This window comes from Lepidochelys kempii, chromosome 1, assembly GCF_965140265.1.
Source record: "Lepidochelys kempii isolate rLepKem1 chromosome 1, rLepKem1.hap2, whole genome shotgun sequence".
NCBI lineage: Eukaryota > Metazoa > Chordata > Testudines > Cheloniidae > Lepidochelys > Lepidochelys kempii.
This window is the reverse complement of record NC_133256.1, coordinates 152602742-152624213: the sequence shown is the minus strand read 5'-3', so window position 1 is coordinate 152624213 and position 21472 is coordinate 152602742. Positions and strand designations below refer to the sequence as shown.

The window sequence follows — 21472 nt, the reverse complement described above, 5'->3', positions numbered from 1 at the left end:
CTTGCCAGAAAGGTCGGTTTGAGAAAGCCTGTGCAAAGGAGAAGGGTTTGTTAAGTGTTGGATTTAAGGTAATTTTTAGCCAGTATTCACATTAAAACTGGAAGTTTACATACTATGCATGCAAGCCTGGTTGATGGGAAGGACCTGGCTCACACAAGCCGAGCTGGTTGATCGAGGGGTCTGGCATATGAAAATACGACTGGTTGAAGGGGGTACACATACTCCTTAATCATCCCTTATTAAACTAGTAATACACCAAATATCTATAATCAATAGTGTTGGAGGGGAAATCTGGTAAAGGGGTGAATGCAGAAAGATGAAAATGGTGCATGGTCTGTGGTGCACACTAGTTGTGGTAAAGGTAAGGTGGGTGCTTGTGAGTGGAGTACAGTCTAGGTACCATTAGGTGGCTTAACTTTTGTTTCTTTGCTTGTGTGTGTTTGGATCAGGCATACTGAGTGTGTAGGAACCCTAAGTGCTTCACAATGGACTTCGTGTATTAATAACAAAAAAAATGCATGATAACTAGACGCACACAATCCTTTTAGTAATAGCACTGCCCAGTGAATTGCTGTCAAAGGAAACTAAGTAGGGTGGACTTTCTAACGGTTTTAGTTCACTTTAGATAATCCCCCCTAAGATCTTTTGGCATCAAGCATATGAAGAATGTTCTCACTGGAATGGGCATGCCAGCTAAAAAACAGTACTCAGCAGATAACCTAGCAGATACACTGAAGTTTTGCAACATACTGACTGGAAACAAAAAAAGGAAATTTGAAGACATGAATCAATGAGACTGAAGCTCCTTTGCTGACTGTGCCTAGGAGGGAACTAGCCAGTTTGTGGGTGGCGACACACAAAGGCCAGTTTGATCTGGTTGTGCTATACCCTGTTATCATTGCCCTGGGGGCTCCTAATTCTTAGGATCTGGGCAAATTCTACAGTACTTCAATATGAAGCCCCAAGAGAGAATCCCAGCAGAAGGCATCCAAAGAGAAGTTTATTTATCACATATAAATACAATATCTAACATGGATATCACTTCTCCCTGTATGGCATATTTTTACACTTACATATGCCCAAACTTATCCCATCTGCTTCCCTGATTTTTATTTTATTTTACCTGCCAGAGAAGTTCACTTAGGACAGTGGAAGAGAACTGAGGATTTTCCCAACAACAGAAACGAAGCAATTTGATGGTCTCTTCTGAGTTGCTACAGTCTTCAATGATTTTCTTCACATAGCTAGTTCGTACGAACAAAATGTCTGCCACGTTCTGCTGAAGTGCCATTATAGGCTGTGACAAATTAGGATCACCATAAGGGTTTGAAAGTGGGGGATTACCTAGAACAAACAAACAATACTGATGAAACCGTACTTAAGTACTTTTTAATATAAAACGAATACATATTTAAACTCTGGGACTAACAAATGAAAGACACATGGTATAGTCAATGGAAAGACTTAAAATAAGACACTGAATTTGTAATAAACTATCCTCTCTGCGAAAAGTTCTCTGGCATACAGAGCTAGATTCTCTGACATTGAGGCAGGGGACTTGTGTGACCTGAGTGAACTACCTCTTGTTTCGTGGGGCATTACCACAGTTGAGGTCACTGAAAGCATTGGAGCTCTTCTGGTATATAAAAGAGAATGACTTGTTGGCAGGGTGTCCTCAGTGAGGGCCCTTCAACTTTGGAATATACTCATTGTCCCACTTGTCTAAAATAAGCCCAAATCTGTTTAATTTTAGAGCATGGTGCAAAGTCCAACTGGCAATTGGGATACGAGGGTGTGTGGTGGTTTGGATGGAGACAGATTTTTGTGGAGGGGGGGTGGTCACTGGTGAGGAAGGTAAGAGCCTGTGCAGGAACTGAGGTTGGGGGATTTAGTTCTGTAGACTTATTTGTTTTGTACAGAGGAAAGTTGTTGCTTTGCTCCTGGTGTTTTGGTTTTAGTTGGATTATATTTAGGGTGACCAAATTTCCCTATGCTGAATACAGGACACCTGGTAAAATTACTCATATTCAAGTGAGTTCAATGGCAATCAATGAGAACTATGCAGTACAAACGTTCAAATTAACATCAAGTTGACTGAGCTCCTGTTAAAAAGAAATACTACACAATACTTTCTTATCTTTAAGGCTTTAGGGTTCACTCACTCCTGTACACCTCTCACATGTGGGGGTGACCGACCGACCCTCCCTGCCCAGCACTCTCTGACCTCCATAGGACCCGGACTCGCCTCTCTTGGTACCCAGCGCAGCATCTTCCCGAGGAAACACATGAGGGGGGCGGGGGAGGAGGAAAGGGGACATGTAGGGTCACATGCCCCCTCCCCAATATCTGCCAGGGTTTACACCAGAATGTGGCCAGCAGCAGCCTTTCAGCACTGTGCAAGATGGAAGGGACGGGAGCTGCTTCCAGCCGCAGGGGACAGGCGTGTGTGACCTGGCTAGCGTCTTTGCAGAGCTCATCCCTTACCCCCTCCCAATTCCACCCCCATGGCTGGAAGCAGCTTGTCCCTTCCTGCCTGCAGAGTGTTGAAAGGCAGCTAACAGCTGCCTCCTGTCCCCCAGCTACAGCGTGGGTAGGAAGGGGTTAAGCCCTAAGGATGCACTGTGCACCAGAGCCCAGGGAACCTGACTGCAGGGGCATCATGGAACCTGGCCAGAGAGGTGACTCAGCAGGGGAGGGTACCTAGGCAACGGAGCAGCCCCACACTCCCTGGGGACAGGACCCAGGACGGGGGGAGGAGGGAATGAAGAGGGTGCTAAGCCCCTGCCAAGGGGACTGCTGTGGAGCCTGGAGGTTTGGGTCGGGAACAGGATGGAAATCGCTTCCCTCCCGCCACTCCAGAGTTTAGCTGAGGGGTGCAGAGGCTTCCTCGTGCCAGCACTGTGTGAGGCTTTGGCACATGCAGGGCTCGGCTCCTTCTGGCCAGCACCCCAGGCTGCAGGATCTTGGGCTTTCCCGGGGCACCGGCTTAGCAGAGTTAATTTTTAGTTAACTTCTCATCAGGTATGTCACTTCAACTCCATTAATTTTAATGAGAAGAATTTAGCACAGTCTTTATAAACTAAAACAGCTAACTGCAATAGGTTTGATATTAATAGGTCCTCTATACCTTCCTAATTGTGTTCTTTTAAAAGGCCTACACAGGCTTAATGGAAAATGATTTGTAGTTTTAGTGAGTTATGTATATCAAGATAGGATTTGGCCACCGCAGAATGAGGAAAATCTTTATTGCAAAATGTGAGAAACTGCTAAACATAATGAACCTCCTAAGACTATTGCTCCAATCAGTACATTTAATAAATAGCAAAACACCGCATATACTAATAATTTACCAACTTATAACCAATGTTTTCAATTAATTTAAAGAAAACATGTAAAATTCACTATACCATTGATAGAAGACTGCATACGTGATGACACATTGCAACAACGGATTAGCTGTGACACTACAGTGTACAATTTTCCCAGTTCAGCATACTGATATTTGATTGGAGGGCCTGGGCCTTCATCCAGAGCCACAAGCATGAACGTTGCAGGTACGCTTAGTTTCAGAAGTTGTGTCTTTTCTGCTACACCTTCAGAGGGGACAAAAAAATTACACCTCATGGATAGTATTGACAACAATATGTTATTACAAGCTTAACTCTTACTGTTCTTATGTAGTTGGATTTTTTGGAAAAAATTCTGAAGAATTTGAAAAAGTCATTTTCCACTGCTGGTTTTTATTCATGCTCTCAGTTATACATTCCTTCCAGGAGGGAGATGGGGGCACGGGGAAGAAGCTGGACTGGATTCTTATTAGAGTTTAGCTGAAAACTGCATATATCAGCAGAATTGTGAACAAAAACATTTCCACAATGGTGCTCATTAGTGCTCACATAACTAGAGATCAGTCGCTAAGAACATAATGCTCCAATAAGTCTGTTAGTCTATAAGGTGCCACAGGTCTCTTTGCCACTAAGAACATGAGAACGGTCATACTGCATCAGATCAATGGCCCATCCAGCCCAGTATCCTGTCTTCCGATAGAGGCCAATGCCACATGCTTCAAAGGGACTGAATAGAATAGGGTGATTATCAAGTGATCCATTCCCATTGTCCAGTCCCAGCATCTGGCTGTCAGAGGCTCAGGGACACCCAGAGCACGGGGTTGCATCCCTATCTTGGCTAATAGCCACTGATGGACATATCTTACATTAACTTATTCAAATTTTTTTAAAATATTTTTGGCCTTCACAACATCCCCTGGCAATGAGTTCCACTGGTTGACTGTGTATCATGAGTCTCAACTGTCTCCAATACTTTGCAGGAAGAAAGGTAAAGCCCACTTGTATCAGACTGGGAGAGAATCAGAATCCAAAGTGATTAAGTTGTAGATCATTACTGCAGCAAAAACATGCCTTAGAGTACCTTTATGCTTCATGATAACCTATATAACTATCAGTCATTCAAAATGCTGACCACAAAAAACTGACATTTTAAATTAAAAAGATTTATCGAGTTGTGGACAAGCTTAATTAATCAAATCACAGTAAACAACTAAAAATCTCACCAACGGCTAAACTGTGCTGACTGACTGAAGCACAAAACAGGGAAGCACTCAAGCCTACCAGAAAGCAGCATGTCAAGAATGATAGTGAATAGCACCATACTGCATCAACACCAGTCATTAGAAAATGATTAAACTTACATTATTTAATGAGTAGACAGCCACCACGTATTCAGTAGAGTAAAAATAAAGAGCCACTGTAAGCAAATATTGCCCCCAAAATCAATATTAAGATTAAAAATAAACAAGCCTTGCAGTCTTGGGAAACAGAAGATTAAGTCCAATTCTTAAGGTTTCCTCTCTGAATTGGTTACATGATGTAGTTAGAGAACCCCTCCAAGTAACTGATTTGCTCAGCTGATCTTTGCCAGAGCATAACTGCTTATCTCATTATAACAAGTCCACAGCAACATGATTAGAGTAACAAACTGTGCGACTCATCATCATAATGCTTAGTTTTTATATAAACACTTTACAATGTCTAAACACTGTACAAACTTTAATTAACCTCCCTCCCTGAACCCCCTGAAGTTATGTACTAAAGTTTTTAATGTAATTTAAAATTGTGATATGCTGTTCAGCACCTGGAGCAATTTGGCAGGGGGCTATTTGTAAAAACAATATTACTATCACCATTTTAGGATAGAGGAATCAGTGGTTAACTGACTTACTCAAGGTTAGCAAGTCTTCTGCTGACCTAGTATTAAAAGTTTATAGTCCCAATCTTTGGCTACTAGACCACACTGATAACGTACAGTCTAGTGAGACTTTGGGCAAACCATTTAGCCTCTCTATGCCTCACCTTACTTATTGTAAAATGGGACATTATTTCACAAAAGTGTTGTGAAGTTTCATACACCCATTGTCAGAAATGTTTTGAAATACTCAGTTGGAAGTGCTATATAAGTACCTAATATTCTTAAAAGTATTAACACCCCCACAAGTACAATATGGCCTGCAATTTCTTATTGATCCTGGTCATCTCATTACTTGAGTCAGCATGGTTAGTTTCCTATATGTAAAAACAGAGTGCCTTACAGCAACACCATTAAGCATATTTCATAAACTACTTACCTAGGTTGGCATACATCACAAACAGATTGAAATACTGTTGCAAATGGCGCCCATGCTCAGACACTTCCCTTCTAAGAAGGTTTAGTACTGCTCTCAGCAAGTGATCACTCAAACTTAAGTTATCATAGGCCTGCAAAACAAAAAAGTTCTAACATTAATGGCAGTTCCTGAACAGTTTCCATTCAGTAAATCCATACATGGGAGCTCAATACCTGATAACACGGTCAGCCTATTTAGGTGTCATTTTTCATGCAGCGAACTAGTATAAGGTGAAGCCCTTTTAAAGTGGAATAGTTAAAAAACAGGTTTATGAAATTCTAAGACAGCCTCAACTACTGGGTCCAAAGTGAGAGAAATAAGAACGCTTCACAGTACTCGACAAAAGAAAAATATTCACCGTTTTCCAATTAAGATGCAGTACATATACTGGGAAAGACAACCAAGTGCCCAAATTACAGTTAATTTTTTTAAATCAAAAAACGTATAATTAAAAGAAAAACCCATTTACAACTAGTGAGGAAGGAGAATGGGCAAGCGATATTCTACTATAAACATAGACTTAAGGGAAAAAATTGCTTGCATGTATTTTGATCCTCTCTGGAAGTTAAGAACTTAAGATAGATCTGAACTATCAGAGAATAAATTCGGATATGTATTTAAAATAAATGACCTGTATATTAATTAGAATGTGACCAATCATCATAGATAATGCAATAAAAATAAGCGCTGTTCCTTAGCAAGAGTAAACAGCCTCCAATAAAGTAAAGAATTAAAGGATTTCCCTGTTAATTCTCTGGGGAAAAAATTAAGAGTTCACAATTTTAATATGAAGTAAAAGTTCATATACCAACACACAGAAAAACCTCTCTCTCCAGATTTAGCACTGGTACTCATCACTATACTACCTGAGCACGTCACAGGATCATAGCTGGCATAGTGAGGTACCCTTGTGAACTTTATTAAGTCTTTGGCTCTTCTCCCTTTCTCTGGTTATGGGAAGCACTATTTGAGTGTGGGTCCCATCCCCCCCAAATTTTACTGAGGATTTTTTTTGGGGGGAGGGGGAGGATAGGGTGAACAGAGTTTGATTGTGGCAGAAAAGGTTTATCAAAGGATTTGCAGCTTTCCCTACATGTAGTCACACTATTGATTAGACCCATCTACTGTCTAAGTTTGTTCACTGGCTTGGTCACCTCAACCACCAATGGTTTAACTCCAGCTCTGATATGCTTCCTTCTAGGCTTTGTGATTTGCAATGTCCAAGAGTGTATCTGTCTTGGCAGGTCAGAAATGGGTGATATGGTCTCTAATGTAGCTGAGATATGATTCCTTACTGGCATTCACAATCGGGACCAAGGACTTGAATTGGCATGAGAAGGAGAAGGAGCCAGTGGAGGGAGTAAAGTACAGGAGTGCTGTACTTATGGCAATCTATCCCATGGAGGAGAGGGCAACTACATTCTGTGCAAATTGGAGCCTTTGAATTGTTTACACAGTCAGCTTCTGACACAGTGAATAATTCAACCTGGAGATGACAAATCTCTGCATCAATGTGGCCACATCCTCATCTGGAAGGAAAAGGTGAATTTTCCTAGAAAGCTGCAGGTGGAACATGGTGTTTATCAGTGATGTAACCTGCTCATGCAGGCTCAATGATGAGCTAAAAAGGACCCCAAAGCTTCTTACCCCTTTAATGAATTGTGTGTGCGTGTGAACACAAAATTAGATATTTTTCATTGTTGTATGCAGTACTGTAACTGTGTTGGTCCCAGGATATTAAAGAGACAAGGTGGGCAAGGTAATAGTTTTAATTAGACCAACTTCTGCTGGTGAGAGACAAGATTTCGAGCTGCACTGAGCTCTTCCTCAGGTACGTGAGAGAGACAAGCTTTCAATCTACCCGAGAAAGAGCTCTATGAAAGAGCTCAAAAGCTTGCCTCTCTCACCAACAGAAGTTGGTCAGTAAAACATATTATCTCACCCACCTTGCCGAATACACAAAATTAAAAAGATGGTGGAAACAGTTGGTCATTTAATCCAGAAGATAGGCCTTTGTTCTATAGTACTGAAAGGCCAAACCTTGCTTCATTGCAAAGAACTGCCAATAGTAAGTCCTCAGAATTTGTGGTTCTTTCTGTATCATGACAAAAGATCAAGCCTCAAGATCATTCAGGGCAGTTCTGGAATGTTCTAGGGCACTAGTCTTCATATAGAGATTGGTTCAAACAGTTCCCATCCACCACCTTCTTGATTCATTTTCCTATAAAGGTGAATTGCAAGATTGGGTGATAGCTGGATGAATATTTAGCCTTTATAGATCATGTTATACATCTTCAAGTCACTTCACAAACACTATCAATCCTCAGTGTCTCTCTCTGTCAAGAATTATAGGTTAAGTGGTACCCATATTTTGAAGATAGGAAACTGAAGCAAGAGAAAAATGACTTGTCCAAAATCTGAGTGGGTGGCCAAGCCTCAAGTTTCAGACTCCCTATTCTGAGCTCAAACTACTGGAAAACACTGTCTTCTGCCTCCTTCTATGACTTCAGTGTCAAGTGATGGCTTCCCTAAGCAGCAGTTGTACCTCAGCATATTTCATAAAATCAGCTCTGTACCCTACACTAAGGAATTAATAAATCAATCCAACCAGTTACTAACTCCATGTTGACTTTTGCTAGCCATTATCAGCTAGGATATCCACCCACAAGCAGTGGACTTAAATCCATAATGGATTCTCCAGACGTCGTGAGGTATGACTCTACCAAATAAATGCAGTGGATGTACTCATGCCTTCTCACTTGGACAACTGTGTATCTACACTGAGACAAACTGAACAATGAAACTTCTTGAGACACCAATTAATTAGACTCTTCACCTGAAGAACAGCTCCAATCAGTAATGGCAAACCATTTATATTTGCATTGATTACAGCTTTGTGAAATGTTCCCTAGACTCTATTGAGTGTTCCTCTGATCATAACTTCATCGTTCACTCTGCTTGTGACTCATGGTCAGAACAGGTAAGAAAAAAGACCCAAAGCTGACGCAGCACAGTCAGCACTTCTAAAAAGTGCTATATTGTAGCAGGCCATGACCACCTCCCACCCCCAAAAAACCTCTCCTCACAATCCAGATGTGGCTCCGACCACCTGTTAGAAATAAACCCTGATATGTGGAGCCAAGAGTGACTGTGGTGGCTACTAATCTAATTTTTCAATTGAATGAGGCATAAAAAGAATGCACAAGTGTGTCCAGAATGTCTTTTAGTTATTGATACATTACCAGTCACTGTAGTATCTAATTGGAGACTTGCAGCGACTTGAAACATTATATAACATTGATGAGACTAATATTGATATACTGCATCCAGTTCTGGGGTCCACATTTTAAAAAGGATGTTGAAAAATGGGAGAAAATGCCTTAAGCTAAACAACTTGAGTCCTTTGTCTTTCAGTGTATCTAAAGAAGAACGAGGGTTGACTTGATTACAGTGTATAAATACCTTCACAGGGAGAAAATATGGAGTACTGAACAGGCTCTTAAATCTAGTGGAGAAAGATATAACAAAAAACAAGGTCTGGAAGCTGAAGCCAGATAAAAATTAGTGCCTAATTTTTAAAATTTAATTTACCAGTGAGGGTAGATAGTCATCAGCCATTGCAACAAACCACCAAAGGAAGTGTTGTCATCTCTTGGTAACTTCAAATCAAGACTGGATGTCTTTTTGGAAGGTATGTTTTAGCCAAACACAAATTATGCTTTAGTCAAACAAGTTATTGGGCTCAATACAAGGATATATGGGTAAAATGTAACAGCCTGTGATATACAGGAAGTCAGATTAGATCATCTAATGGTCCCTTCTGGCCTTAAATGTCAAAAATCTTGCTCCATAATCACATCATCAAACCCAAGAGCTAGGTTTCAAAATCTCTTTGACTGAGATGACGACATCCATTGTTCTAGTCAGACAAAAGAATAACTCTTGAAGCATACTGGCATTAGGTGGAGCACAGTCAAAAGAGATCTAAGTGAGTCTTTCCAATTCTCCTTTAAATAGATTCTGAACATGAGTAAGACAGATTCCTGAGAGAAAGCCACACAAAAGTCATTAGATGTCTCCTTCACTGAAGACCTTATGACCAAAAGCCTGCAGACAACAGGTAAAATAAACGTCAAAGACGACAGAATAAAGTACCTTAAGTTCCCAGTGAAATAGTGGCCCAGTGGCCATTGCTAGCCTGGAAAAAGAGACTTTAAAATTTGTCCATACTTTTGGTTAAGGAAATTAGTCAAGTAAACGTAAATAAAGGTTCCGAAACCCCAGACGGTCTTGGAATAAAACATACACACGGTGAGACAGATTGACACTTAGGTTCCAATCCTGCAAACACTTGTGAATAGTCCCAGTGAATTTAATGGAATGACTCGTGCTTAAAATTACATACATGGTAAGTGCTGCAGGACTGGGGTCTTAAATAAGCACTACAGCAATCATAATGGTTCAGGTGCTTTGGTACCTCATATGGCATAAATGATGAGACAGAATGAGATGTCCCTACAAGCTAACCTCTGGTAGACATCTAGGTTAGAGGACATCTTTCCTCAACAGAGTCTGAATTGCTTGATATTAAACTGATAGAAATCTGCCCTAAAAAAACCCATCAAGGTATTTAGCAGATTCGCAAACTTCCAGCTAAAAAGACAACTAAATTAGTCTTAGTGTATCAGTTGTTATTATCTGTAGAACTGTAGCATGTATGGGCCATAGTCATGTACCAGGACCCGATTGTACTAGGCACTGTACAAACAGATAGATTACAAACTCTTCAAGGCAAGGACTAAGCAAATCTCAGTAGACCACAGTGCATAGTCATAAAGGAATGTGGAGAGATGCATTTACTAGGTCCACAGAAGTGAAAAAGTCCCCTTAGAGATATTACCACTAAATCTAGAGTCTCCATCTGGAATCTAATTTTCTTCATCCATTAAGCTGTTTGACATCTAGAATGGCTGACCCTGCTCGCTTCTGGACAATGAAGAAAATGGAGCATAATCCTAAGAATTTTTTTCTCGGGGAACAGTTTCTATTGATCCTATGTCCAGGAGATGAAGAAGTTACTCACATTATGCAGTAATGATGGTTCTTTGAAGTGTCCCCCCCAACAGGTGCTCCATTGTAGGTGTGTCTGTGTCCCTGAGCAGCTGATCAGAGAACTTTGGTAGCAGTGTCTGTTCACCCAGGACATGCGCTGCTCCCCACCTGCCATGGGGCTAGTTAATATGCATAGGTGAACCCTACCCTCAGTTCCTTCTCTACCCATAGAGTCTAATCAACTACTAGAACACCGAAGTAGATGGGAGGAGGATGGGTCGTGGAGTACCCAGAGAGACATGCATCTCGTAGAACCATCATTACTGCACAAGGTGAGTAACTTCGACTTTGAGTAGTGTCCCTATGAGTACCCCACTTTAAGTGACTCCTGAGCAGTACCCACCACTAGAGGCTGGAACTTTGCAGTTGAGTTTGATATCGATGATAGTGCTGTGGGGCACCAAATTTGGTGTCTGGATCCGAATACTCCAGGATGGCACAATGTTTTTCCAAGGTGTGTGCAGATGCCTATGTAGCTACTCTGCAGATTTCTGATATAGGGATAAAGCGACGGACAAGGAGACTGACCTGGTAGAGTACATGCATACTGAAGATATGTTGTTACATTACACAACTGTAACAGAATTTCACACAGCTTGAGACTCAAGAGTGTCCTTGAGCTGAAATCGCTGAACCTTTTGACTTATCTGTAATGGAGAGGAAGAGTCAGATTTTCTGAAAACTCTTGTCCTGTACAAATAGAAAGCCAAGGCTTTCCTCACATTGAGCGTATGGAAAATGGATTCCTAGTATCCTGAAGAGGTTTGGAATAAAAGGCTGGAAGCTGAATAAGCTGTTTCATGTGAAATGCAGGAGTCATCTTGGGAGTGAACTCTGCATGTGGTCTGAGCATGACTGTCAGGGAAGAACACAGTGAAAGGGGCACGTGCCATCAGAGCCGTTATCTCCCCTATCCTTGCAGAGTTGATGGCGATCAGAAACGCCGTCTTCATGGAAAGGTGAGTCAATGAACAAATGGCAATAGGTTCAAATGGTAATCTAGTCAGTCCTTCTAGCACTAGGTTGAGATCCCGTTGGAGGGCTGGGAAGTCTGGGTTGTGGAAAGAGGTTTGCCTTTGAGAAACCTCTTCATAGTCAGATGGGAGAAGATTGAGTATTCTTCTGCCTGCTGGTGGAAAGTTGCAATTGCTACTTGATGAACCTTTTGCAAACTAACAGAGTCCAGATTTCTTGAGAGTCCACAGGTAGTCCAGAACTACCGGTAAGGTGGCTGTAGTAGGAGTCACACCTTTGGGCTGGCATCAGATCAGAAATCTCTTCCATTTTTGTAGATAGGTACAATGAGCAGCTCCTTTCCTCCTGTGCCTCCTCAGAGGAAGATGTGTTTATGTGCTGGACCCATGAAGGAGCCATGCTTTGAGCTGCAGAATCCGCAGGTTAGAATGGAGAATCTGTCTCCTGTTCTGTGATAGGAGGTAAGGTATGATTGAAATGTGGCAGTAAGCATCTTGGAGGTCGAGGGCCAAGAACCAATCTCCTTTTTTTAACGTTAGAATGATCTTTGATAACGTGACCATCCTGAACTTCTGAGCCTTGATAAATTTGTTGAGGGCTTGGAGGTCCAATATGGGTCTCCAACCCCCTTTTTTCTTCAGTATCAAGTAGTAACAAGAATAGAAACCTCCACCCCTTAGATGTATGGGCACTGGCTCATTGAAGAGGGACAGTGAAGGGTGTTTGGAAGGAGGAAAGGAGGAAGAAATGGATCAAGTATACATCCCAGATGATCTCCAGCACCCATTTGTCGGAGGTTATTCATTCCCAGGTGCTGCAGAATGGAGGGAGATGGTTCCCTAAGGGATGGAATTTTCCAGAGTGATGCAGCAGTTAGAAGAGTGTTCTATAAACACCTCAACCAACCCGTCAAAACTGTCTTTTCAAGGTAGAGGGTTGAGAGGAAGTTTGCTGAGATCCTGATGTTTTCTGTCTAGGGAACCTGGTCTTCTTCCTTTTGGGTTCATATGATCTCTGTGAATATTGAGATGAATATTGTGATGAATGGAGAACTACATTTTCTTTTGTATCCAGGAGTACAGATCCTGAGGGATCAAAGGGTGGCCCTGGAATCTTTTAATGTGTGAAGGGAGGCATGGGTCATCTCTGTAAATATTTTTGTCCCATCAAAGGGATGGGACTCCACAGTCAATTGGACCTCCTTTGGGAAGCCAGACAGATGAAGCCACGAAGACTGTCTCACTACAATAGCAGTAGAGATGAAACTAAGCTTGGCATAGTTTTGACAGTCATATTTAGCCAACAAGGTATGACAATTCGCTACTAGGAACTGGAGGGTGGCCAAGGAGTTCCTGCAAAAAAGGTCAAGGCGCTTCCAGTTACCGTCATAAAGGGTTGACTTAAACTGGTGTTGGCGGCCCTTAGAAATAACTGCATCCACAATATTAGAATTGGGAGGTGGGTGTGAAAACAAATTCCTGCGTCTTTCGCTGGCACATAATATTTCTTGCACGCCCACTTGCAAGTTGGTGGGACAGATGCAGGAGTCTGCCATATTATCTTGGTGGGGTCCAGTAGAGTCTCATTAATAGGGAGGGCCACTCTGGAAGAGGTGGAGGAACGTAAAATGTCCACCAGCTTCTGGTGCAACTCAGTCACCCCTTGCAGAGGTATTTGTAGTGCTCCTGCCACCCTCTGTGCCAAGTCTTGGAATAGTTTAAAGTTATCAGCCATAGATGGCTAAGGGGGCATCACTGTCTCACATCAGATGACAACAACGAGAAGTGGGCTTGAGAAGTGATTTCCTCCACAACTTGGGCCTCCAGTTCCTCCCTTGCCTGCTCAGGGGGTTCAGAGGCCCTTGAGGCAGCAGCTGAAGGAGGGTACTTCCTTGGCTACTGGTAGGCCACTGTAGAGATGGAGGCCTGTTACCTTTGGGCCTGCCAAGGATCCCAGTACAGTTACTTTGATGGGAAGGTGCCCAGTGGTTGATACCACAGCTACCTCTCTCACCCACTTGTCTGCGGTCAATCAAGGCCATTCTCTGAGAAGTGGGAAATTCTGCCAGCTAGATTCAGGTCTGGGTGGAGGCACGTTTGTTCTCATAGTGGACTCAGAATGGGTGGATCCACTTCTGGATCTTCCACCTTCATCCAGGGTTTCTGCCCTGATATACCCATTGTCTTTCATTTGATTCCTTTGTGAGGAGGATGTACAAAAGCAGCATTTTTGTCTGTTGCTGGGTTTTGTTGTCCCTCAGACTACTGGGTTGGGAGGGGCGAAAGTGTTTTGGTTTGGCTATGGCTTCTGACACTAGTTTTTCCCAAAAAGGAGAGAGCCTGGGAATTTAGATGAGCATACAATTTGTTTAGAGTGAGCATCAACCTTCCAGGGACAAAGCCAGATGTGACATCCGGCTGCTGAGGTGGATACTATGGCCCTGACTGAAAATCTCATTGTATCCATTGAGGCACTTGCCACGAAGGCTGTTGCTAGTGAAAATTTTCTTACATGTAGACCAAAAGTCAGGATGGTGTCTGTCTTTCGTGGCCTTAAGGTCAACCAACTAAAACATTGTGGCTCTTGGAAAGCATGTAGCCGCTAGGATGCTCTAAGGGTGGCTGATGAAGCCCCTTCTGCAGGTGGCTTTCACCTTTCTATTAGCTGGATTTTTGGTAAAGAAATCTCATTCAGATGAAATTACCATATCTTTGCGAGAGATGCCACTGCAGCATCAATCTTTGGTATATCTGTAACATTTTTTGGCTATTGCAACTTGTAATACCCAAGTACATGCCTGCTTATGCTTTTACCCTTATCAGGGGTTTTCCACTCCTCTCTGATCACATCATCCAAAAATGGGTGAGATGGGACTAGTGTCTCAGGTGAGGATTTAGAAGGCAGGTTATTTACTTTTAGGTTTGTCCCTCTGCCTGCTCAGTAAGCACTACCACCTTTCTGTAGCTAGCTTTATGCAGTGCCTTGAGCCCTCTGGATACGTCTCCCGCAGTGTCCTCCCCTGCGGAGTCCCACTCCCTCTGCCAAGGGGATGGGATTTCATTGCTGGAGTTCCCCAATTCAAACTGGGAAGAAGAGGAACAGAGAACTTACACTGCATTTTAGGTCTAGGGGGAGTGGAAATCTGTAAATCCTTAAGGGTTTTTTCCGTCCGGTCCTGTTCTTCCCCAGGATTTACCAGGGCCGCCCAGAGGATTCAGGGGGCCTGGGGTCTTCAGCGGCGGGGGTCCTTCCGCTCCGGGTCTTCGGGGCACTTCACCAAAGACATGGTGCAGAGGTACCCCCGCCGCCGAACTTTGCTGCCAAAGACCCGGAGCGGAAGAAGCAGCGGCGGGGCCTTCACTCCGGGTGAGTTTGGCGGCACTGAAGGACTCGCTGCTGAAGTGCCGCCGAAAAATCTCCGGGGGCCCCTGAAAACTCTCGCAGGGGGGCCTCGGGCAAATTGTCCCCCCCTCTGGGCGGCCCTGGGATTTACCCCCTGGCTTGGCCAGATAAACTTCTCCTCAACCTTGGAATCTTTCCCTCTCTGTGCTGCCAAATCAGGATTTTTTATGCTGGAATTGCAACTTCTTGGGGCAGAAGGACCTAACATGCCTGTCCGATTCAGAGTCCCGTGCCCTAGCAGTGCAAAGGTTGGTTGGTTGAGAAAAAACAGGGCATAACTGACCCTCCAAAGAGCCTGCAAAAGCTGTCTCACAAATAGCATATCGCTTGGATTTAGCTCAGTAGCTCTGCCATGCCGGGACACTGGGCACCGAGGGGCACTATAGTGCTGGCTCTGGGTGATTGAGACCATCTCACTGCTAAATAGCAGATCTAGGGAAGGGAGAGATAGAAACCCTGTTCCCTAATACATGAAAAAAACAGATACAATAATAAGTTAACAAAGAAAAGTCAGGAGCAAAGTGAACCACCACGTGACTGCTGAAGTGGAGGGAGACGATCTGGCAGTACACAGGCGGCCAGAGAAGCAGGTATGGCTAGCACAGGCTGTGCTACAGCTTTGAAATACCTCCAGAAACTGCAGACAGGAGGGGAACAGCCCGTATTTATCTGAATTGTGGGAGACACTGGGCTACAGAAAAGAGCCTACTATTTGCAACTCCCTATTTCACATAACAGAAGCCTGTGCTTTTGATTCTGAAGGTCCTGGCTTCAGACTCCAGCTGACATCCCACAGTGGAGGGGTCATATATAGCAGTTCTCAAAACTAAGAGCAGGAGACCACTAAGTGAGGAACTGTAAGAGGTTCTGGAGAACTGCACTCGGTAGCAGAATTCAGAATCAGAGGACATTCCCACATTATGTTTGTGTTTGTGACACAAACACAAACAAGGACACACAAAATGTGTCTGCACTGATTTCCAGAAAGATCTACAACCACTACCTCCACCTTCCTCACCCCCACACCTTTTTTTTTTTTTAAATCAAATCTGCTTTCTGCAAAGGTAGACAACAGAATGGTTGAAACAGCTGGGCTGCTAAGGAAGAGGGGAGGTAGTAGGCTCAAAAATCCCAGCAGCCGATCCATCTATTTACATTACAAAGGAACTTGGAGCTGCCCCATTTTTCAGACTAGATACACTTGAACAGAAAAAATGACTGTGGGACCAGGGGATAGTGCATCATTATTTATTACAACAGTGCAATAAATAATGCAGATGCAGAAGTTTTCATTCAGCTTTTAATATAAAAACACCTGCTGGGTCTAAGTGCATAGCTGATACATCAAATCCACCTGTGGAGACTATAAAAGGAGACCAAACAAGGATTATATAGCAAAATTTGAGCTGCCAAATGAAGTAAAACTATCAGTGATTGAAACATGCCCAGCTTCATCTTCATCATCACAGATGCTGTATTGCTAGATTTTACACCATTTACCACTTTCTGAAGAATACAAATTGAAAATTAATAAAGCCTACTGAAGGTTTGTTTCTGGAATTTTAACAACTACAACATTGCAACAGTTTTACGCATCCAGACTGACCAGATTAAAAAAACATAGTAAACTTTTTTTTTCTTTTGAACTATATTGAAATCATGATTTTTGGTGCCTCTAGTGTTGCAGGAGTGTGAATGAAAAACCTGAAGCTCACCTCCATTAAAACCAAATGATTTGTAAGAAATTATAAACAAATATTTGTTTATAAACAATTGTCCAAAGTTTGCAGCTTTGATGCTGCCACTTGTTCCAAATGAGCATTTAAGTAAGTTGCAAAACAAATAAGTAGATGTTTAGACTGAAAACTGTTGTAAATACCTGACTAGACGGTCCAGGAGAGGCAAAAGGTGAAGGACATGGTCCGTCTTGCAATGAAAAATGTGCAATAAATACTATAAGCTTTGCAAATGCACCCCTCACTTCAGCACTAGGGCATTCCAAAAGATACTCAGAAAAGCGGTTTGAAACATTAAAAAGGACGTTGTGTGCAAACCAAAAGCGTACATTCTTGCTGTGACGAAGGAGGATGCATAACGCATCATACCTGAAACAGAGAAGATACATTACAACTGTGATATTAACATCGACATTAAAATAACAATAACTTTAACAGATATTTACAAGATGCAACCCTCATTTTCTATAGCATAAATGTCTTCCATTTGCTCTCTTAACCACCCATTCCTTTAGAAATTGAGGAAAAAGCAGATTTCTGTACAAACATAGGTCTTTTTGATCATCTGTCACATCTCCACAGAAAATGTGATTACTTATCCTGACTAGAGCTGTCTTAACTGTTTTGTTCACTAAACAGTAAAAAGGACCATACTGTGGTTTTCTTTCATACAAATTATTTCAAATGAAAGTACTGAAATTAGAATTAAATATTAAGCCAGAAGGTTTTCATTTCCATCTCCAACATATGCCAAAAAGCAATACGTACCCCAACTTCATCAAATTTGCACTCTAATGTAGGCTCCCAAGCTGAGAGTCATTGCAGACTCAATTCCTCTGTGGATCAGGCACGGGGGGGGGGGGGGGGGGCATAACTGATCAATGGATTACACAAGCACCAGGTGGGTCAAGACAAATATGAAATGTGTATTTTGGTGATTCACACCATAATTTACAGTTTATCGTAGTTTCTAAGTACAAAACCTGCTTTAAAAAGGTCTTCTGATTGTGGGAATCACATGCAGTTGTACTACCCCCACACACAGATCAGCAGTAGGTTATGAAATGTTTTGATCATCAGATTCCTAGCTTAGACCCTTCCTACTTGAGCTACAGGCGTAAATGCTCGCTCCTTTCTAGACCAATCACTGGAGGAGGGTTTAACACCTTCCCAGCGTGTTATACGACTATTTACGAGTCAGCAATTGAGTACTGCTGATTCTGTTCCCAGCTCTGGAAGAAGTGTGGGGTTTATGGTGGTTAGAGATTGACTAAACCAGTATGGGTTAGCCTTTTTGAAAGACAGTATGGTACAGAGCCTAAGACAGGTTTCTCATGTTTCAGACCTGGGCTCTTTGTTTAGGCAGTGAAGTTGCATAAACTCTCAGCTAATGTATTTTTAAAATGGGGGTGATATGTGTGTGTGTCCCAGAGTATCAGATTTCTTGCAAAAGGGTAACAAAGAAAACAGACAATCCAGCGGAAAACTGCCAAACGTGGTGATTGTAAACTCTTGCAATTCTTCGCACCACATCATTTTTTATCAAACCACCATGAGACATTCAAACAGCACTCAGAGATTATATTCTATGTTTTGGGTTGTGCCATTGCAATGGAGATTTTTAAAGAAAGTACTGTTAAACATGAATTCTGTAACACAACCGTTACTATAGTATAGCTTATTCCTGCACAATCATCATATACATCAAAAGGAGGCTAGCCCTCACTTCAATTTAGAGCTCAATATCTCCCCTGTACTTCCCCATCCAGATTTAGCTCTCATCTCCACATACACATTTGAAATAGACATGGAATGAATACCTCAAACAGCTTTAACCCTATTTTTACACAACCTGAATTTCTTAAAGGAAACCAAACTGTCAAAATGGTACAGTCATTGTTAAAGACTAATATACCAATCACTGGCAGGGCCACGGACTATTTTCTTTGTGTGAAATCCTGTGGTGAACAGAAATCTAGCAGCTAGCTGAATACTGATCATAGTTATTTCTTCTGCTTCAGGCAACAGGTGATCTTGTCCTAAAGAAGTGTAGACAAAATAAAAAACAAATAATTTTACCTACAATTGGCAAAAAGACTAACTAACGTTCTTGTTTGGTAGCATAAACCTGGTCAAAACAGAATCTAACATAACGTCCAGAACCTCTCATTACTGATTAAGGCCTAATCTTTCAAAAGTGAACAGTAATTATGGGTTAACTTGAGATACCTGAAAGAGGCACAATTTTCAGAAAGTGCTCAGGTTCCACTCTGAAAAACATAAGCCGCTTTCAGGTAAATCTGTGTGCCCAACTTGAGATATTAGTCACTTCTGAAAAATTAGATCTAACCTTGAAAATTTGGTTAGATAACAGCTGACTGATGGAGTTAATCAACCAAAGCAGCTGCTGCTAATTACTTTTGCCTTTAGTAACATACTCAAACAAAAAGTAAGAAACTTCAACGAACAAGTAAGACTTCAAGAAACGATGGCAGGAAAAAAATGTCAACAGTAGTATAGAAATTTAATACATCTGGTATCCATAAGAATTATTTTAGTGATTTTTGAAACACAGTTTAACATAATAGATAAAAAATAAGGTAATAAATCCTTTTTAAAATGAAAATCAGAAAAATTATTCTAATGGTGCAGGTAACCTTAAAGGAAAGCAGTACCCATTAGGAAAAAAAAATGTTCAAAACGAAATGCAATATATTAACTTTTGATAGGACTCAAGAATTCTGAACAATGATCATAAAATCTTTCCTGGCAACAGAGACTAATTTTCTATAAGAACAATAGATAATAAACTTTCAAATACTAACCTGGAGGAGGATTTAAGTAGACACTGTTACAAGTAAGCAATTTCTTTATAAACTGGAAATATTCTAGACTGTACTGCATACGGTTATGCATGAATTGCACATTCTGTTTCCGTACACTTCGCTCAATGGCTGATGGCATTTTAATCTGGTGGGGTTTAGTGGTCATAGCTAGTTCTGAAATATATTTTATTAGTTCATTGTCTTTATCCATTGTGTCCATACGTTCATAAAAAAGAATGTAAGCATTCCACCACCTCTTCTGGCGTCTGTAGGACATGCGCTTCATCATATGATCAAACACCTCCCCCATGTACTCTCCACCAAAACACTGATTTTTCATTTCTTCATCATCATCCATTTTACACTCTGTTACATCTCCATCATCAAATTTATACCATCGATTTTTCTCACCATCTCCACCATTTCTCTGGATAATGTAAGAGTAATAATGTCCACCACTGGCCTGACCACTGTGTACTAATACACCAACTAGCCTGTATTTAGTGCTCCCAGAGTGCTCATTTTCCGGCTGTTCATTTTGTATCAACTGATTTTCAGGATTTACATCATCTCCTTCCAATTTAGCTACACCTGCCACTGTATAAGGCTCCATGTCCAGCTCCCGTGGAAATTCAAAATAATCATTGAACTTGATTGCACATTCCCTTTCCCAGTCATAGTCAAATCGTTTTAACTGGATAGCAAGAACTGGAGGCAACTTCTTAATCAACAAGCGTTTCACTGTATCAACCTAAAAAAACAATCAAACAGTATACTAACAGATATTGATTCTTAAATTTTCATTATCACTCAACACAAAATTTAAGGTCTAATGATGAAAAACCCATTTAATAAATGCTGTCAATGTTTACCAATAATATACTGAGAAACTTCAGCATCAATAGAATCTTGGCTGCAAAGCAAACAACATAGTGTAAATAGCATTTCAAATTTCATACAATAAGCACGCAATGGACTTGGAAGTAAAATAATATTGTTAACATCTCATTGAATTATTGCTAACTATTAAAACAGTAGCAGTTCTCTACAGCCTACATCACCATGATATCATCTGACCTGTTTAGGCCACTGTTAAGCTATCTGTTATACATTTCAAACAAATTTCCAAGTTACTTCTGAAAGGTTTGCTTACAAATCCACTTTTCCATAAGCAGATACACACTTTCAAAAAAATGCAACACTAAAAAACAGGGTTGCAGTAACTTTAGATATAGGAGAGAAGCAGGTTGGTCATTTGAGATCTGGATTCCTGACACAAATTCTGAAGTCTTATTTAAATAAATGACGGTTTCCTAGAAATATTCACAGTGAAACTGCCTCACCCAACCACAGACTGATAAATTATGTGCTAAAAAATAATCAAATTTAAATATATTATGCTAAAAACAAGCTAAAACTTTGTTAAACCAGTAACAAACTTGCACAAAAATAAATCACAAAAAGGATCATTACCTTTTTGTTGCATTTTTCACAATGATATGCATTTGCACCTTCCAATAAGTCTCCTTTGACATATTGTTCCAAAGAATCAAGCAGGTTTTGGTGATTTCTAATATCTACATTCAGAGTTGTAAAGGATTCCTCGCACTCGTACCTACAGATATGATTGGTGGGGGGGGAGGGGGAGAGGGAAAGGGGGAGAGGGAAAGGGGGAGATACAAACGTGTTCATTTGGCAATTTTACATGGTTTGCAAAACATTCTAGCACAAAATGTTTTGTT

General features: G+C 41.4%; 1 protein-coding gene across 5 annotated transcripts in view; it reads right to left on the bottom strand.

The window, feature by feature from the left end:
- Positions 1-21472, bottom strand: part of USP9X (ubiquitin specific peptidase 9 X-linked) — a 204023-nt gene that overhangs the window by 17032 nt on the left and 165519 nt on the right. For all 5 annotated transcript variants that reach the window (XM_073358612.1, XM_073358602.1, XM_073358592.1 and 2 more), the window contains 7 exons: positions 21204-21345; positions 19731-20481; positions 18821-18944; positions 17049-17274; positions 5642-5771; positions 3408-3593; positions 1124-1344 (listed from right to left, as the gene is read on the bottom strand). In XM_073358612.1, the coding sequence (XP_073214713.1) occupies positions 1124-1344; positions 3408-3593; positions 5642-5771; positions 17049-17274; positions 18821-18944; positions 19731-20481; positions 21204-21345 (1780 nt within the window). The remainder of the gene's footprint in view (positions 1-1123; positions 1345-3407; positions 3594-5641; positions 5772-17048; positions 17275-18820; positions 18945-19730; positions 20482-21203; positions 21346-21472) is intronic.